We start from the raw sequence: 19,082 nt of genomic DNA, 5'->3' as shown, positions 1-19,082 counted from the left end.
ATTTTGTTTGGTAAAAATTTCTTCTGATAATTTAATTTTATCTGACTCATTTATATAGACAATTCAGACATATATTATACATTTTAAAGTAGACGACTTTAAAATGATATTGCCAGTATTTTTGAGTTGCATTCCTGGGGCGACTTTATTGTAAGATAGTCCATTAGATTACATGAAATCAGCTTTAACTTCAAATATCCATTAGAAAAGCATAGTATTGACGTCTAGAATGTCTTCAAGATTATATTAGCAAAATGGGAGTCAACCATAATAATGGCTACAGAATTCAAAGACTTGATATACTATAACATAGATTCACTATTAAAGATAGTATGAAACCATTTAAGCCTTATTAAAACCATACTTTGGCAATTGTTATTGTTAAAGTTTATTAGAATTTTAGTATCTTAGTAGAAATAAATTTAATATAATAATACGTCTACTTTATATAATTTAAAATATCTAATTAAAATACGTTAAATTTTTTTAATAAAAAAATACTTCTAAGTAATAATTTAATGTATATTTATATTTCAGAAAACATCTCCTTCACGTGTTATGTTTCTGTTTTCTTGTATATTGATGTTATTCATACCTATGCTGCGAATAGCATGTCTGGATGAAATTGAAGATACCATCGCCGTGATGGTAATGTTGACAACTGCACCGTATTTCTTGTTTTTTTGCAGGTATGGTAATTTATTTTTCAAATTGTAAACATATTTGACTAAACCATTAACTAAGGATTCTGACTGTCTCTGAACTCTGATGTCACACTAGAGCCAAAATTTAGAACTTTCATATAAGTTAGTAAAGGTATTAGTGTGTAACTGTTGTTACACACTAATACCACTACAATACTATTACAAAATCAGTGGTATGGGTCTTCCAATAGAAACTTCCAAACTTTGACAATTGGTAGCGTCCATATTGTTGAAGCTACATCTGTCAAATTGGCTGCAATTTACACAGTCTGTTTTTCCAAATGACCATGGATGGGTACAAAAACACGTGCAACTGATAAAATTATTTTGTCAAAATGAATGTGCCGTTCGAGCAAAGTTCCGCGCACTTCGCCTATTTTGCAGTCGCCATAATCGTCATGTCACACACGCAGAGTGGTAGATAAATTTGAGTCTACTGGTTCAGTACAACTCGGCCTTTCACAGACCACATCTTAGCGAATTTTGCATCGACTTAAGCCTGCACCTATACAAAATTTAACTGACCCAGGAGCTGAAGGTAACCGATCATAGACAACTACGTGTGTTTACTGAATGGGCTCTGGAGCAGTTGGAAACTGATCCTAATTTTCATCAAAAAATCATCCTCAGCGGTGAGACCCATGTTTGGATGAATGGATAGGTCAACAAACCGGATTGTCGAATTTAAAACGATAGCTAATCCAGATGACATACAAGAGAGTCCAATGCATCCCAAAAAAGACAATATTTTTTGTGGATTTTGGGCTGGTAGCATCATCGGTTAATATTTCCGATGTTTCCGGTGATATCTTTAAACAGTATATGATTTATGCCGCATATAGCATCAAAGTTCATGTTCGTCGATCTGTTTATAATGTTTTTGTCCGTGAACATGGTATTAGGTCTAGACATATTGTTGTGTCAACGGCGAGCGCTATAGGTCGATGATTACCAACTTATTTTTTCCTGAATTGAGTGATATTGACACCAATAACATATCAAGAGGGCGGCGCAACGTGCCACACATCTCATGGACATTATGTACGAGTGCTTTGAGGACATGGTTATCTTATGTGGAGGTGCTGTGAACTGGTTTCCGAGATCGTGCAATTTTAACTCCGTTAGACTCTTGCTTGCGGGTTTTTCTTAAGTTGCAGGTCTATGCAAGTAAATCGCAAACCACAGCGACCTTTAAAGCCGACATTACCTATGTCATCGGTTAAATTCAGCTTAATTTACGCGCCAGTCATGAAAAATGTTGTCATTTGACAGAGAAGCCGCGGCAGACATTTGAACGACTTAATATTACATACATAATGGCATCGAGACGCTTCAGCTACGCCACAAAAATATGACATAGTAATTATTGACAAATATGTAGAAAAACAAAAATCATGTTGAACTTAAGGAGGATGTTAAAATTGAAATATATATATATATATATATATATATATATATATATATATATATATATATATATATATATATATATTATATAGAAAAGGTATATATATGAAAAAAAATATCGAATATTTTGAAATTTTCCAATTTGTTTTGTAGACACTGGCGTTCATTTTGACGTTTATTCAGCGTTTAGTGTCATTCGTACATTTTATCATAAAAAACCTTCTTCGCGTAAAGAAAAAATCATAGTAATTTGGTTATTTTTAATTAAATTTATTAATTTGAATTAAATGTTGTTTTGATTTAACTGAGTTTAAAACAACCATGCCACCAATGCGACACTGCGATAAAGCACAAGCAGCACAGATTGTAATTTTGTACTAGGAAAGATATACACACAAAGATATTGCACGTCTCAGGAGAAATCAATCTACACTTTTGAATACTTTCAAAAGGTACCACGAGACACAATATTTTGTACGAAGTCCGTCCAAGGTGCACAACCGCAATTGATGACCGTTTTTTGGTTCTTAATTCTACACGAAATAGCTCATTGTCATCGATACACCTCAGAAATGAGCTACTAAATGTTAGAAAAGTTAATGTGATTTCAAAAACAGTTAGACGAATTTTAAAAAGAAGCATACTTAAAGCCTAGACACCCTGCCAAAGTTTCACGTCTTCTCCAAAATCATAAAGCTCGTCGTTTAGAAATTGCAAGAACACATATTCAGTGCAATATCGACAACTGGAAAAATGTTCTTTTTACTGATGAGATCAGAATTCTATTATGAAAGTCAGTTGGTCGAAACCACGTCTACGGAAGAGTTGGAAAACGATTCGTTACCTGCAAACTCGCCCAGACCGTTAGTTTTGAAGATGACGACATAATGCTTTGGAGAGGTATCAGTTGGGAGAGACTCATGTTTTGCCATATGTTGTTACATTGAATATGACATATTCATGTTAATGCATGATAATGCTCGGCCATATGCCGCTGCCGTAGTGAGTAATTTTCTTGATGAGGTCCAAATTCGAAGATTGGAATGTCCACCATTTAGCCCGGATTTAAATCGAATAGAGCACATATTGGATCTGCTAAAACGCTACGTACAACAAAGAAATCCCGTTCCAAATACGATAGAGCAGCTTCGACTTGCTGTACAGACCTGGATCTTGTAGGCCAATAGCCCCTAGTGGCTACAACTCATTTTGAGGGTGGTATTATTACCCTAAGAATATAAAATTCTGACTGTTTTTGTGTGTTTCATGATATATGTTTGTCTAAAATAATTTTACACATCTATATATCGGAAACTACTAATGATATTATGATAATTGGTTTATGGGAGTTACAAGTTATGTTAAACTTAGAGAAAATATTTTAACAGACATGCTACTTCCGGTAATACTGGAAGTGAGCAGCAACTTTGTTATTTTAATTGGAACCTCCTATTATAAAAGATGAATAACACAAAAAATATAAAGTTTTGTTATGTTCCATTTAAAATAACAAAGTTGCTGTTCACTTTCGGTATAACATAACTAGATGCAAGTTTTAATTTAATTATGTAGTTTGCGATTTAAAGATGTAGTTACTTAATAATAATAGTTTTAGATATCTAGATATGGAGATGCATGCAGTAGAATTAGAGATAGATGGATAAAATAGAAGTAGAGACTAGAAATAGAGGCGGATGGTGTGGTGTGCGAAAGAAAAATTCCAATGAAACTAGTGGTAGATAGAATAAAGATAGTATTGATGATAGCCAACCTCTGATTGGGAGACGACACTTAAAGGAGATAAGGCTATTAGTGCACCTATGATATTTAGCACTTAATTTTTTAACAGTTAAAAAGGAAGAATAATAACGAAATCATATTGCATCAATAAAAATATTTAGATGCTTGAGTAAAGTAATAAAAAACGAAAAAAAAATAACATTAAGAATTAATTTTTTAGGAAAGTATAAATGTGGCATTAATTAATGACAAGATAAGAGACGATAAGTTAAGATAATTAGAGTGCGTGTAAGTTCAAAATCATAATCACTTAACAGAAAGAAGCGCTAAGTGTCATGTGCCTGAAAGGAATACGAGTTGAAGACCGAAGAAGAACTGATGAGAGGAGCGGGGAACGAGATATGTCTGTGAAAAAGATATACCAAGATAGTAACCTATGTAGAAATGCAATCGTGGAGCCGACTCAGGATAGGTATAAAGTCAAGGGTAATATGAGGAATAAAAAGTCAAAAATTATAAAAACAATTAATATCCTTACTTTTTTATTTAAATTTTAATGGCATTTTCAAAATTATCCCTAAATTATTAATCATGTGTTAATTAAACAAAAAATATTCAATCGGCTAAAACTGAGCAGGTGACACCACATGGCAAAAGCCAGTTCAGGAGACTATCCAGTAATGATCGTACAGGCGACAATATCAGCTGGCCAACCATTTGTTGTAAATTGGTAAGGAAATAGTTGAGTATGAACTTTATGAATTCATTTAAGTTTGAAGTAATCTCGAAAACAACATCTCTGGCAGCTTTGAGAGATACATCTCGACTTCGGGGATTATTATTTACTTCTACGTTGATGTGTATCAGTTCACTTACTGCCTCCACAAGCTTCTCTACAGTGTTGTTAATATCTGTACCTATCTGGACATCGACCGATCTCTTTTCTGCGGGTATGAATGATCGGAAGATGCCATCTAATGCATTTTCGATTTCTGCTGAACGTGTTTCCTGCTTCTCTGCTGCGATGCATGCCAGAAGCTAAAAGTTAATAAATAATATAATAACAGGAATTTATTTTATTCTGAAAAGTATAATTAACAATTGCAAATATAGGACTGGCCTATTATATAGAGTGAACGTGTATGTAACGGTCTGTAAATTAGTGTCAATTTTTGCAACTTATTACCGTAAATACCAGTTTTATTAGTATTTAATTACAAATAGTGATAAACAAGCATTTGTGTAGAGATTGGTGATATTTTATTTATTGTTCCAACGTGTTCCAGGCAATAAGCAAGTATTGCAATATATTGTCCAGTTTTTTGTTATCAACCTACTGATAAGAAAGCAATTAATTCTGTCAAGAGCTCTAGGCTTTTTGCAAACCAATATAAATAACAAATTTTACAACACGAGTTTGTTATTTGCGGCCATTCCAGGAGAAATATAACATTAATCTTGATTACTCCATTGCTTTTGGCTACAAAAGCAATAAAATTATGAATATTAAATTTACAGTCAATACCACAGCGATGCCTACATCCAGACACACCGAATCTTCAACACCCACATCTTACGTTGCTGCTATGAAATCTAGACTCGAGCCTTTATTCCCTAAAAAGGAACAAGCGATTATTTATCACTCAGAAGAAAACTTAAAACTATTCGACTCTACTATGTAAAATCGACCGGTAATATTGTTGACCATAAAAATATAATATTCGCATCTCGAATCTCGAACAACCGGATCTGCATATACCTCAGCAAAGTTGAACTTATTGACCAGCTTATTACCAACAATCCCACTATTTAAATAAACGTGCTAGACCTACCTATTAGAAGATTAGTTACTACAGCAAAACGTATCGTAATTTCGAATGTTTGTCCCTTAATTCCTTACAATCTCGTCGAAAATGGTTTAAACAGCCTTAGTTTAAAACTCGCCTCTCCCGTCTCTTTCTTAAAAGCTGGAATTCAAAGAGATGAATATAGCCATATCCTCTCATTTCTAAGACAAGTATACATAATTTGACTTACCAAAAATTATGAGCTTCAGACATCACTAGTCATTGAATTACATTCCACACCATACCGTATATTCTTATCTACTGATAGAATGAAATGCTTTATTTGTAAGCGAACTGGCCATACAGCTGCAAGTTGTACAAATTGTCAAAACACCAATGTTTCTCAATCTGCCGGTGAACTATCATCGGCAACAAAAACCTCATCAACTACTACTTTAGAACAATTATCTGGTGAACCTATACAGGGACAAAAAAGAGCACTTTCTAGCCTACTCAACACACCGGACTCCCACTCTCTTAACCAACTTATATCTAATCCCCAAATTGACAACTCGTCATTGATGCTTTCTCCTAAGGACTTAATAGAAAATAGCACAAACCTTATAAAGAAGAAGTCAAAAATGGATCCCACAAATAAATCCAAAATATCAGATGCATCAAAGCAAATAATTAAGGTTCTTTACACCAACAACCGACAAAGCTTTTCTATTCCACCAGAGAATCTTATAGCCTTTCTTGAGAACGTCCCGTCACGTAGTAATCTTATAATAGAAGCCTAGTAAATTACTTCTGACATAAATTTACTTTTATCTGACATGTATGCAATTTATCCACACCTAACCACCAGATCACTAAGAAATAAGTTCACAATAATATCAAAGAAGCTCAAATATCAATTACCTTTAGAATTAGACGACACAAATAGCCTATAATCACAAACATTTCTTGATACTACCGACGATGATGACTCAACCGAATATTCACAACATTCTGAAAAGTCCAATCCCTAACCACTTCCACACTTGTTCAATGGAATTGCGACGGATTCTTTTGCCGCTTAAAAAGAATCCAACAACTTATTAGCGACACCAATCCAAATATAATATGCTTACAAGAAACCAATTTCAAACAAAATCATAATATTGATCTAAGGAGTTGTGAAGGATAACATCACGTAAGAACAAAATGCCTCAGAGCAAGTGTAGGAACCTCAATTTTTGTCGAAAAAGACGTCTATTCAACACATTTGTCTTTAGTTACAAACCTAGCAGACAAGAAGCAATCACGGTAACCATATCGTGCCCTAAAAGAATAACTATTTACATCATATATATCCCACCGAGATACAATCCTACTGAAGCTGAACTTAATTTTTCAACTACCAGCACCATTTTTAATTGTCGACCCCCATGCAGTATTGTGGGCACTTTAATGCCCACAATATTGCATGGGGTTCACAAGCCACGTACAGCAGAGGAAAAGTTGTAGAGAACGTACTAAAAATTACCGACATTGGTTTTCTGAATAATAGTTCCAACACTCATTTCAATATTTCATCAGGAAACTTCTTAGCGATTGACCTAAGTCTATGTGGTTCCAAAATATATCCTTATCTAACATGGAATGTTTTAGATGATCTATATTATAGTAACCATTTTTCGATCTTCATAACAAATAATGAAGAAAAATCACCAGAACCATAAAGTGGAAGATTTCTAATGTTGACTGGGTAAGTTTCAGAATTGAAATAGACCGCCAAATGGAATAAATTTTCTTCTCTGGAAATATAGATAATGATGTAGATAATTTTAACAAATTATGCAGTATTTCCGCTGCTGACATTTACGTAGGAAAAAGTATAATAAAAGTGTAATAACTTCTACAAGAAAATTAACACCATGGTGGCATGAACGTTGTGCAACTGCTGTAAAAGGATACAAAACTGCTCATCATAAATACCGCCGAAACTGAAGTGGCGAAAACCTCAATTGTTTTAAAAAACTTAGAGCCAAGGCGAGGTATATATTAAAACAAAGAAGAAACACTTATGGAAGAACTACATTTCCACTTTAACTCATAATAATGCCCCTTCTGAAGTCTGGCAGAAAGTTAATCAAATGCGGGGAAAAATACGTACAAAAGAATTCAAGTTGTTTTACATAAAAATAATTTAGTAACCAATGATGCAGAAATCGTTAATGTAATTGCCGAAAATTTCTATCAACTGTTTAAAATCAAGAATGTACTCAAATAAACAAATCCTCCTATAATATATCCTTCCCAACCTCTCCAATTTGACTCTACTGTCTTAAACACTCCATTTACACTACAGGAACTCTTAAATAATCTTCCAACTTGCAAAAATTCAGATGCAGGTCTCGACAACATCCCCTTCATATTCCTAAAAAATCTTCCCATATCTGCCGTTTAAAAACTTCTTATACTGTACAACATAATATGGACCAATCAGAAATTTCCAATATTATGGAGGGAATCTATCGTTGTATCAATTAAGAAACAGGACAAATCCCCGAATAATCCAAATTCTTACTGTCCTATTTCATTAACATGCACTTTGTGTAAGCTGCTGGAAAACTAATAAACACAAGACTTATGTGGTATCTAGAACAACACAAAATTTTAGATTCAACTCAATATGTATTCCGTCCATACCGAAGCACAGCTAACAACTTTGTAATGTTACAAACAGAGATCACAACCGCCTTTCAAAATAATCAAGATTTAATAGCAACATTATTTGACATCGAGAGCGCCTTCGACACTCTATTACGTTCTACTGTATTGATCAAATTAAAAGAATACAATATTATGGGAAATACATTATCTTTTATCGAATAGTTTCTTTCTAATCGCCGCTTCAAAGTATTAGTTAACGGAAAAGCTTCCTCAATCTACGTTCAGAAAAATGGGGTACCGCTCTGATAAGATTCAAGTTATAAGTAAAACTTATATGCTGACGACCTAATTTTATATTGTCGAGGTAAATATACGTTCACAACTACTACAAACTTAATTCAAAAAGCAGTAAATGAACTAACTTCTTGGTATGTATGTTTTAGTATTAATTTCTCTGCTGAATAATCAAAAGTACTCAAATTTAGTCGAAGAATACGTAGCATATTATTACCTCAAATTACATTAAATGGTACTTCGCTCACAGTAGCTAATGAACACAAGATACTATGTTTAATTTTGAATAGTCGACTAACAGGGAAATCACAGATTACAAACGTCAAAACTAATTGCTTAATTGGATTAAATCTATTAAAATCTCTACCAAACCCTCACTGTGGAGCTGATGACGACATCCTAATTAAGGTATACAGATCTCTCATTTGCTCTCGACTGGATTATGAATGCTTTGTATACATGTCAGCATCAAAGACTTATTTAAGGAGTCTTGACATTAGTCAGAATACCGCATTACGAATATGTCTTACAGCTTTCAGATCCAGTTCCGCCGAAAGTCTTAGCTGTGAAAGAGGTGAACTTCCCCTTTCGCAGGCAACAACTTCTTCTGACATACTTTGCTAGAGTGTTTTCGAATCAAAACAACCTAAAAGCTAATTTACGCACCCTATAATTGTAAGCCTAACAATACATACCACACATTACCTCAAATTTTACTTCCCCTTTCACGACTATTGATTTTTCAATAACAGATACTCATATATATACAGCCAAATTCTGAGGCAATATTTCCTAGAGATGGTCAATACAAACTCATGACGAGATTCTCTACACAGATGCATCTAAAACTAAGACATATATCGAATATACTATAACAACTGCAAACAGTATCATTCAGAAGTTCTGCCTTCCACCATCCACCTCTATCCATACAAGAGAGCTGTACACCATCTCCAAGCATTAAAATGTTTATGTAACCAAACTAAGTCAAGAACACTGCAATATGTACAGATTCAATGTCTTCCATCGACTCGATTAAAAATATATATTCCGAACATCCATTAGTTCATGCCATACATGAAGCAACAAACTGTCTCACTTCCTCTGGAACAAAAATAAAATTAATCTGGATTCCTTCACACGATGGACATTTTATGAAATGAGACTGCTGATACTACTGCAAAAGAAGCATTTAGATCCACATTAGACATCAAATCCGTTCAACTAGCATCAGATCTAAAACCACTTTTCAAGTCCCAAATCAAAAAGTTCTGGCAAAACCAATAGAAGAATTCAACCTCGACATTACACAAAATATAACCTACCATCAAAATCTTTTAGCTAATTTAATTTTTCTGTTTAAATTAGGTAGGAAACCTACCTAATTTAAGCAGAAAAGACAAATTAATCGTTCGCAGGCCAAGGACGGTAATGTCGTTCATATAATTTACTCCATGGTAGTGCCATTGCCCCGTTGAGCAGACGCTAACACGGCGCTGCTAACGCGACGACATTAGCGCTCGTATAGCAGAGCCCTAAGAATTTGTCACACACGGCTGACACATGGACACAATGGCTCGGAGAAATCACCTGTTTGTGAAAAGTGTAAAAGAATAATTAACCGCTCAACATACTGTTACACAGTGTGTCAAGTACGAACAAGAAAACAAATACTTTATACAAGGTCTTACAAATATAATCTTCAGCCAATTAGAATTTGTTCAGAGTGTACTACATTTCCTTCGAGAAACGAATTTGTATTACAAAATTTATATATTCTTTTTTTTACTTTCCCTTTTATTTTCTTTATTGTACATTATAATGTAATGTGAAATATATAGTAACAAAATTGACGCAGTGTCAATAACCTTGTAGTTGAGACACAATAAACTAAATAAAAAAAATTGCAAATCTAAAAAAGATTATAGTCGGTATGACTTTTATTTGCGTGGAAAATTTGTTATGGAAAGTAAATATTTATTAGTAAATCATATTTTAGCATCTTGAAAAATATAGTATATAATATAATAAACCAAATAGTAGTAAGGTCGCTCTTAAAAACATTACTTAGAGAAACTAAAACTAATATTTAGCACGTCAATATCGAAATTATTTTATTAAACCCCGCTTTAACAAACAGGGCATCAGGATAAACAGCATCGTAAAAATGATGTGTATTAGAACACACAAGTGAAGAATATTAAAGAAAGTAAAGAAAGAAAGTGAGATGTGGTGGATTGATATATGAATGGGACACGGGTATTGGAGGTGGCATTGATGTTAATAAGAAATATGAAAAAGGAGAAATAAAATCAAAGAATCCAAACCTTTACATGACAAAATGTTATTTAGTTAAACTTCATAATATTTGTCTTGACATGACAAAATGTTATTTAGTTAAATTTTTTTTAGTTAAGTTTTTTTTTGTCTCGGTTATAGCCGGTTTTTTCTTTTCAAAGTACTAACCGGTAAAAAAACTGGATAAGTTACCTCTGGAAAAAATAATGAATTCAGAGAAAAAATGTCAAAATTTTTCGCACCCCCTCGCGGAGCTCTCCAATATTTAGCACTAATTTACCCTTACATAGCTGCAATATTGGTAGATCCCTCAATTAAAAAAGCACCGAGAATGATTTATGGCGCAGACAGAATTCATCATTGAAATTGTAAGCATTTTATGGCCTTTCGATTAGGCCACAAACGAGATCTCGGTTTCCCAGTACATTACTGCTTGCCTTATAATCCTCCTTGTGTCCATTATCAATCTCTTCCTTTAAAGGTCTTTAAAAAACCTATTAATATATTATTAAATTATTTATTTTCATTCTTGACTTGGATTTTCTGCGCTACATTGTGATTCGGAATTTATTATGGCTCCATCAAGTTGTAAAAAGCTGATAAAAAGTTGCTGTTCATATATCGATGGATTATCTTGGTATCGATATATTCTTTTGATAGTACCTACATCGAAAATATTAATATCGATTCCAATGGAGTATCGTTAACTAAAGTGCAATGTAAATGTAACCTATTAGGTATTGGCTATTGATTAAAAAACCGATCACCAGTTTTTGAAATAACCGGTTTTTTGACCAGGTTAAACCGGCCAGGTAAAACCATAAGCAAAAACCCGGTTTAACCGAAAACCGGTGTTTTGTCAACAACCGCAACCGTCATCACTAGCTAGAACCCAACACCGCAGATATAACTATAGTCGGTTCGCTATATTTACGCGGGTTTCGGATTAAAAATTTTATTGTAAGTTTTACCCAGTTTTAATTACCTGCTCTTTGGGGAAATATCAACTGGTCAAATGAAATGAAAATAATCCATAACTTTTTTTAATTAAATAATAATGGAAAATCTTTTATATAATTGACAGTATAATAAGGAGAATTACTTCATTAATGGAGTCTAATGTGGCTAATATAAACCTAATAATAATTTTATATTGCACTTCACACAGAAAATATGGTCTATGTAAATTTGTTCCATGGAGAGAATTTCTAATGAAAAATAAAAAAATTTAACTTGCCAACAAAAATGAAAATCAGTCATTATCATCAAAAATATCATAATCGTCATCATCATCACTGTCATTACCACTAATTGTTATTATGATTGGACTTATTTCGTTAATTTTATTTTCACGAGTCCACCAATCTTCTATTAGTTTCTCGCACTTGAATATACAGTTGCACCACACTTCTCGAGTTACAATTGAAAGTGCCTTTCGCCAAGTTTCCCGAAGTGCGTCGTCGCTATAACCGTTAGGCCCAATATGGTTGTCATAATATTGTTTTGCTATTCCCTATATATATATATATATATATATATATATATATATATATATATATATATATATATATATATATATATATATATATATATATATATATATATATTCGTTGGGATTAAACTGGCAATGATACGGTGGCAGACATAAAACTTGATGACCGTAACTTTCAATAATCTGATCCACGACAAAGGTTTTTGGTTTTGCGAGGATATTTGCCAAGCGTAATAATTCTGATTTTAAAATATGTTGTGTAAATGGTAAAATATGTTCCTTTGTCAAGGATTCTTTAATTTTATTAACGGTCCAAGAATTCGTTGGACTTTTGTTTAATACTTCAGAATGGTAAGGTGCATTGTCTAAAATAATTACGCTGGGCTCACTTAAACCTGGGAGAAGTTTTTCATGTAGCCATTTTACAAACATTTCTGTGTTCATATTATCGTGATAGTCACTTGATTTTGATTTAGATGAAAATATTAAATCAGCACCTTCTATAAAACCCGATTTCCCTCCTGCATGTAAAATTATGTGTCGCTTCCCTTCTCCATCAGTATGTTTGATAGACTTTACGTTATCATCTTGCCATATTCTCTTGGTTGCACCACTAGAAAATATCCATGTTTCGTCTAAATATATAAAATTTGCCCTTTCTTCTTTTAATTTAGAATATTTTCTTAGAAAGTTAATTCTTTTATGCACAACAGAACTTCTTTCACAAAGCGCTTTTCTGTTATCCTCCTTTTGAAATTTGAAACCCAAATTATGTATCACTTGCCATAGACTTGTTCTGCCAATTTCGTCAAATTTTCTATCTTTTAATTCCGAGAGAATTGTATTTAAGGTCACATGTTCCTTGTTGGCTCGTATTCGATAAATGGTATCACGAATTTCAAATTTTTTTCCATCTGGAATATCTTTCGTTTTCAATGATAGGCGAGTTTTTCGGTGATCTTCTTTCGGCCGTTCATTATTGCGATTTTGTAATACTCCTCTTAGTTTGGTTTCACTAATTCCTAGAGCATCACATACGCGTTGTTGAACAGACATTACCGATTTTAAAGGACCGCCATTTTCTTTTTCATTCGTAAAATACTTATATACACTACAAATTAGACTATCTACATCTAACACACGTCTAGGCATTTTTAAATATTTCCACCAAACATACAATGTCAACACTGGCAAAGAATCAATTCAACTGCAATATTGTAACAAATTTATACCTACCCTAATGTTATTTTAATGTATTTTAAAATATGACCAATAATGCAGTTTTTACCTAATTTTCTGGAAAGTCGTTTACTGCAACTGGTTATCAATGAGTCATTAGCATAATTTTGTTAATCCGAAACCCGCGTAAATATAGCGAACCGACTATACATGATGCACAAACGATATAAACGACCATCCCCACTTGAGACAACTACAAACCGTCAAACAAATCACAGGACAGTCCCCACAATTTCATATAATAATAGGTCGGAATTCCTAACGGCGACTCCAAAGTCGATAGTATAAATGTATATGTAATACACTAGGTAGTGAGAGTGTACAACATAACTTGCTTGTGCGGGAAATTAAAATTAAAAGCGAAAGGAAACGAAAATATCAGACAGGGTCACAGAAAATCAAATATTATATATAAATGATAAGAGAAAAGGTTATTCAGGACAAAAATACTAGAAAAATGACACGGAACACGAAAGGGAGAGTTCTAATACAATATGGAAACACCTTAGGAAAGAAATTTGAAAAAAAAAGATTATACATATATATAAGAACCAATTTTTGTGACAATTTAAAACAGTTGTATTTTGAGTTTTGAAGTTTATAGTTATCAGTCTGTAAAAGTATTGTAAACAAGTTGGTGTTCAATACAGTTATTTTAAAACCGTGTAACAATATAGTATTAGCAAAAAATAATGAAAGGGATTTAAAACATAAACTGGAACATTGACGACAAGCTCCAAAAGAAGAAGGTTGTATCTAAAACGTTCATTTGAAAATGGAACTAATTCTACAAATAAGGTGAATTTAGACTTGAGCTAATGACACAATTGTGAAAATAATAATATTAAGTAACTAGGATCGGTATTAGTATTACAGAGTATTGTCGAAACAGATATATATGCGTGCACTAGAGTTCGAGCGGAATGGATAAAATTGAAGGAGGCAAATGGTGCGTTGTGTTAAGAAAAAGATTCCAATGAAACTGAAAAGAAAATTCAATTTATAATTATATAAATTCTACAAGTTCCTTGAAGCACTAAGATAAGAAGGCACGAAAGTAGCAAGAGGGTGTTTGTTTTATGCATGGATATAATAGGATGTGTGTTAATAATATTAAACCAACGCATGCTATTGTTATTTTTCCGAGAAAAATTTTTGATTTAAATTATACTGACAGTACCATATTAAAGTATTCTACATTCAATTATATTTCTTATGACTGACTTTCACCTATGCCCAAACCCTTAGAAGAGGCCAGGTCTCTAAACTATCATCCCACCAATTTCCAATCCTTACAATATTCCAGCACCAGCACTGGCCAGCATGGTAGTGAAATGGCCAACTATCTCCATAAATATGACTGACTGAGGCTAGGAAATAACTCTTAGTTCCTGGGGACCCAACGGTTCCTGATCTTGTTAGTCACGAGACCAGAACAGGGGTAGAGAGTGCAAAGAATCCACGGCTACCATGGACAACGAACATCGCATATTACTGCTTATAATGTAAGAATTTTACAATTGATGAGAAGCTCATTGAATTACAAAAAGAATTTAACTTCATAGAATGGGATGTTTAAGGACTTTCTAAAATGCAAAGAAAATGAAAAAAGAAATCAAGTAGTTTTAAAACCTGCGCATTTGCTGCATTCCATTGGCGCAAGTGATAAGACAGTTGCTAGTATAGGGTTTATCGTAATAATGATACTTTATTAAAATTATCCAAGTGTATGTAACCACGACTGGCATAGCGATGAAGAAATCAAAAACTTTTATGAAGGCATTTGATTCATCACAAACAGAAAAATTAACATCCAAGATGTCACGAAGTAATTAATAAAGTCACTGTTGAGACGTTGGCAGTGATAGTGATAGTTGGCTAGTATAGGGTTTATCGTGATAATGATACTTTATTAAAATTATCAAAGTGTATGTAACCACGACTGGCATAGCGATGAAGAAATCAAAAACTTTTATGAAGGCATTTGATGCATCACAAACAGAAAAATTAACATCCAAGATGTCACGAAGTAATTAATAAAGTCACTGTTGAGACGTTGGCAGTGATTATCGGCTGGTTAAAGCAAATATTGATCAACATTAGAAGAGAGAGGAAAACAATGATGGCACAGAAACATTCTAATAAATGGACAACGATAACAGATTAGATCGTTACAACGAAGAGTAGTTTATCAGAACATTATAACATCAGAACTTAAAGAAATAGAGCATCTAAATGAACATGAACTAGACATAAAGGAGGCAATCATCCAAATAAATACTGCTATTGAAAACTCTCAGAAAATATAAGGAAAAGGGGAAAACATGAAAGATAAGCTTACCCAAGCTACGAGAGATCTTCTAAATAAAAGAAGAGAGTTGAAATATAAACACACAAAAAATTTTGTGGTACTTAGACATTTAAATAAAGATATTTCAAAATTTCGAAAAGATATCAGAAATTACAACATCGAACAGATAGTTCGAGTCATTGATAAAAATAAAAGTTTAAAGGTCCTGCCGAAAAAAAAACCGATTGAAGGCTCGAAAAATATTTGCAAACTTGTAAGTAAAGAGGGAGGCATTAAATCAAATAAGTAATATTTGCTCACAATTGTATAAACAAAAAGAATTTTGAGATCCTAATCAGAGCCAAGTACCAAGATGTCTTCTGAGACTAACATGTAGGCTCAGAAGACATCCAAGATATCACAATAGGAGAAATAAAAAAGCTCTTTCGGATATTAAAATAATTAAATTATCTGGAGAAAATGAGATAGACATTAAACAAATCAAAGAAGGAGGGGAAATTTTTTCGAAAAATGTTCAAGACTTGTTTGACAAGAGGCGTCTCTTGTCAAACAAAAAAAGATTACCTATTAGTTTGCTCTCCGATACATACAAATTATTCGTTAAGATAAATAACAAAACGGCTTGTGTACAAAATAGATAGTTATCAACCTTCTACTACAACTAGATAGAACCAAGCGAACAGGCTAGATTCCACTCCATATATGAAACAAATGATCATGGAAGGGAATGGATGGAATGCACACTCGAATGATAAGAGAGGATTATAAAATATGTGAATTATTAATATAAACGGAGAGGATTTGAACTATATACACTAAACTAATTGATAAAATCGTTATAAACAATATATTACAGAAAAAACCTAAACCTCATGAGAAAATAAAGGGTATTTTTATGATTTTTTTTTCATTTTCCGTTAGTTTCCAATCATACAATTTAGTTATTGAATCCACGAAGTAGATTAACATTCGGATACCTTTAATGTATGAAATAAAATAAGAAATTATAATCAGAACACAGTAAAAATATTATAATTTCATAAATATACGCAAAAAATGCATAAAAATAAATTGGTCGTAAAAATTTACGAAACTCAGTGACCAGAAATGAAAGTCAGGGGCTTTAGAATACTTAAGCTGAGCAAGTGTGCCGGATAGGGTTTGAGAAAAATAAAATTATAATAGAAATGACAAGGGATGAACCATAAAGTAATTTAAATAATTCAGTTTAAAATATTTATTAGTGTACTTTATCATAAAACGTGTACCGACGAACTTAATGGTATTTTTGGCATGATTATTGGTTTAATATAGAACTACTTACTGCTAACACAAGAACCAAAACTACTTTTGACGCCATTTTCAGTAACACTGAATTTTGTAACTAAGTATTCAATTTTATATTTTCATAACGGTTCAGATAAACGTGAACAACTAATTCTATAACAAATAATAATAATGATAAATATGCCCGTCTGTCAACTATATCTTGAGTAAGATTTAATTATTAAGAATCCCTTCCATTCTGTGACAGCTCGAGTTATTGTATGAAATTTTTAATCCATTTTCGACATGCATACAAAGATTCCATTTATTTTTGTGTTAAGCATTTGTCATTAATAAGTTTATTTAATGAATTTAGAAATTTACTTTGCAGAAAATGGCGAAATATTAGGTTTTGCTATTTTAAAGCATGTGATCACATTAATAGTTTTTACATAATGGTGTTTGTTTACTGTAACATACCCTTCTTGCTTTTATTTAAATGTTTACATTCGCATTACGTCATATAGCTAAACTGCAACTGTGGATCAATTTTAATTAGTTGTCTTTATGATTAAGAAATTTACTGCAATTTATTATTCTTTAATTGAAAGAAATTCAGAAAATTATTGGAGCGCATGAGAATTTTAAATTAAAGTATTATCAATATGATTGATGATTGGTGATCATAAGCAATATGTTATGAGTCGAAACAATTATTATATAATCACGCTCTTTTCAGGGCGCATTAAAATAATAAAAGATTCAAATAAATGTGGCCACGTCATTCATACCTAGGTGAAAATATCCAAAGCATAAATTTACAAGATCAAAGTACAATGGTATCAAAATATTCTAAATACTTGAATTGGAATAGAGCTAAAGAATTACAAATGAACAGCAATCATAAAACACCACTAAATATACTAACATCGAAAATTAAAAGAGCAAGTCTCTCCTTCTCTTTTATCTCGCAATCCACTTTTAAACTATTTAGCTTCCCCTTTATTTAGGGAAGCGGTTTACATAGGGTTTAGGTTAATTCAAAATTCTCCGCAAACGTAAGCACCTGGCTTCTGTTATCGTAGATCGTTCCTTGTGTTCGTATTCCGTTATTCTTCATGACTGCCTCTTACAAGAAATTTAAACAGTACTGTTGAAAACGGATCACACTGTTTGTAGGCCTTCCCCTACTGAAAGGGTCATATTAATTTAACAAATTTGGAAAATTACTAAAATCATTAAATAAACTTTTTAAAGAAAAAAAATAGGATTTTTAAATTTTAAAAAGAATTTAAATGTGTGGTGTTTTTATAAAAAAATATTAACAATTTATTAATAAGCAGGCATAAAATTTTATTAACCCATATATAGTAATAACGCGCTATAAGAAGTATTCACTTCGGTCAGCACTCCCTAAGTAGCACGCGCCGTTTTTTTTAAAGCTCTATGCCGATTTTTCATTTTGCTCTATTTATTCTTATCTAGTACTTTGAATTCAACATAACCACTGGAAATTTTTAATAATGGTACGATGTTCAGGTTATCAAGTCTTTCGATCGTAAAATTATTCATGGTCATTTGTAATTCTGTAACAAAAAGCTTCTTCCATTACTACACTTTCTAATATTCTGTTAAATTTTATTCTCCTCTTTCAACTCAAAAAATATCGGTAAGAATCAGTTAAATTTAATTACTTATGGGTTTGCGAGATCGCTGAACACGAATATGTTAACAACTATGATCCTCGAGATATTCGGAGTTTTATTCGAAATCAGTCAAAAGTCATTACTCGCGGTGTTTTTGTGTTGCTAAACACCAATATTATAACAGCGATGGTCTCCAAGATATCTGGTGCCCAGGGTGGACATCGTCTCCTGGAGTTTCAT

General features: G+C 32.6%; 2 protein-coding genes across 2 annotated transcripts in view; one reads left to right on the top strand and one right to left on the bottom strand.

Annotated features, from left to right (window-relative positions):
* nan (transient receptor potential cation channel subfamily V member nanchung) overlaps positions 1-19,082 on the top strand; it is a 123,307-nt gene that overhangs the window by 79,171 nt on the left and 25,054 nt on the right. The window contains exon 12 of the mRNA XM_072545991.1: positions 538-689. Within this exon, the coding sequence (XP_072402092.1) occupies positions 538-689 (152 nt within the window). The remainder of the gene's footprint in view (positions 1-537; positions 690-19,082) is intronic.
* Positions 4,365-17,400, bottom strand: LOC140439844 (uncharacterized). Its single transcript, XM_072530002.1, has 2 exons — positions 17,255-17,400; positions 4,365-4,889 (listed from the first exon to the last, which is right to left on the bottom strand). The coding sequence occupies exons 1-2, from the start codon at positions 17,288-17,290 to the stop codon at positions 4,467-4,469; spliced, it is 459 nt and encodes a 152-aa protein (XP_072386103.1). The 5' UTR covers positions 17,291-17,400; the 3' UTR covers positions 4,365-4,466.

This window comes from Diabrotica undecimpunctata, chromosome 1, assembly GCF_040954645.1.
Source record: "Diabrotica undecimpunctata isolate CICGRU chromosome 1, icDiaUnde3, whole genome shotgun sequence".
Classification (NCBI taxonomy): Eukaryota; Metazoa; Arthropoda; class Insecta; order Coleoptera; family Chrysomelidae; genus Diabrotica; species Diabrotica undecimpunctata.
Note: the sequence above shows the minus strand (reverse complement) of the source record. Positions and strands in the feature narration are given on the sequence as shown.

Bases quoted from the DNA above. Each gene is read 5' to 3' on its own strand.
- LOC140439844 (XM_072530002.1), bottom strand. From the start codon at position 17,290: ATGGCGTCAAAAGTAGTTTTGGTTCTTGTGTTAGCA. The intron at 4,890-17,254 runs GTAAGTAGTTCT...ATTAACTTTTAG, and splicing joins TTTTGGTTCTTGTGTTAGCA to CTTCTGGCATGCATCGCAGC.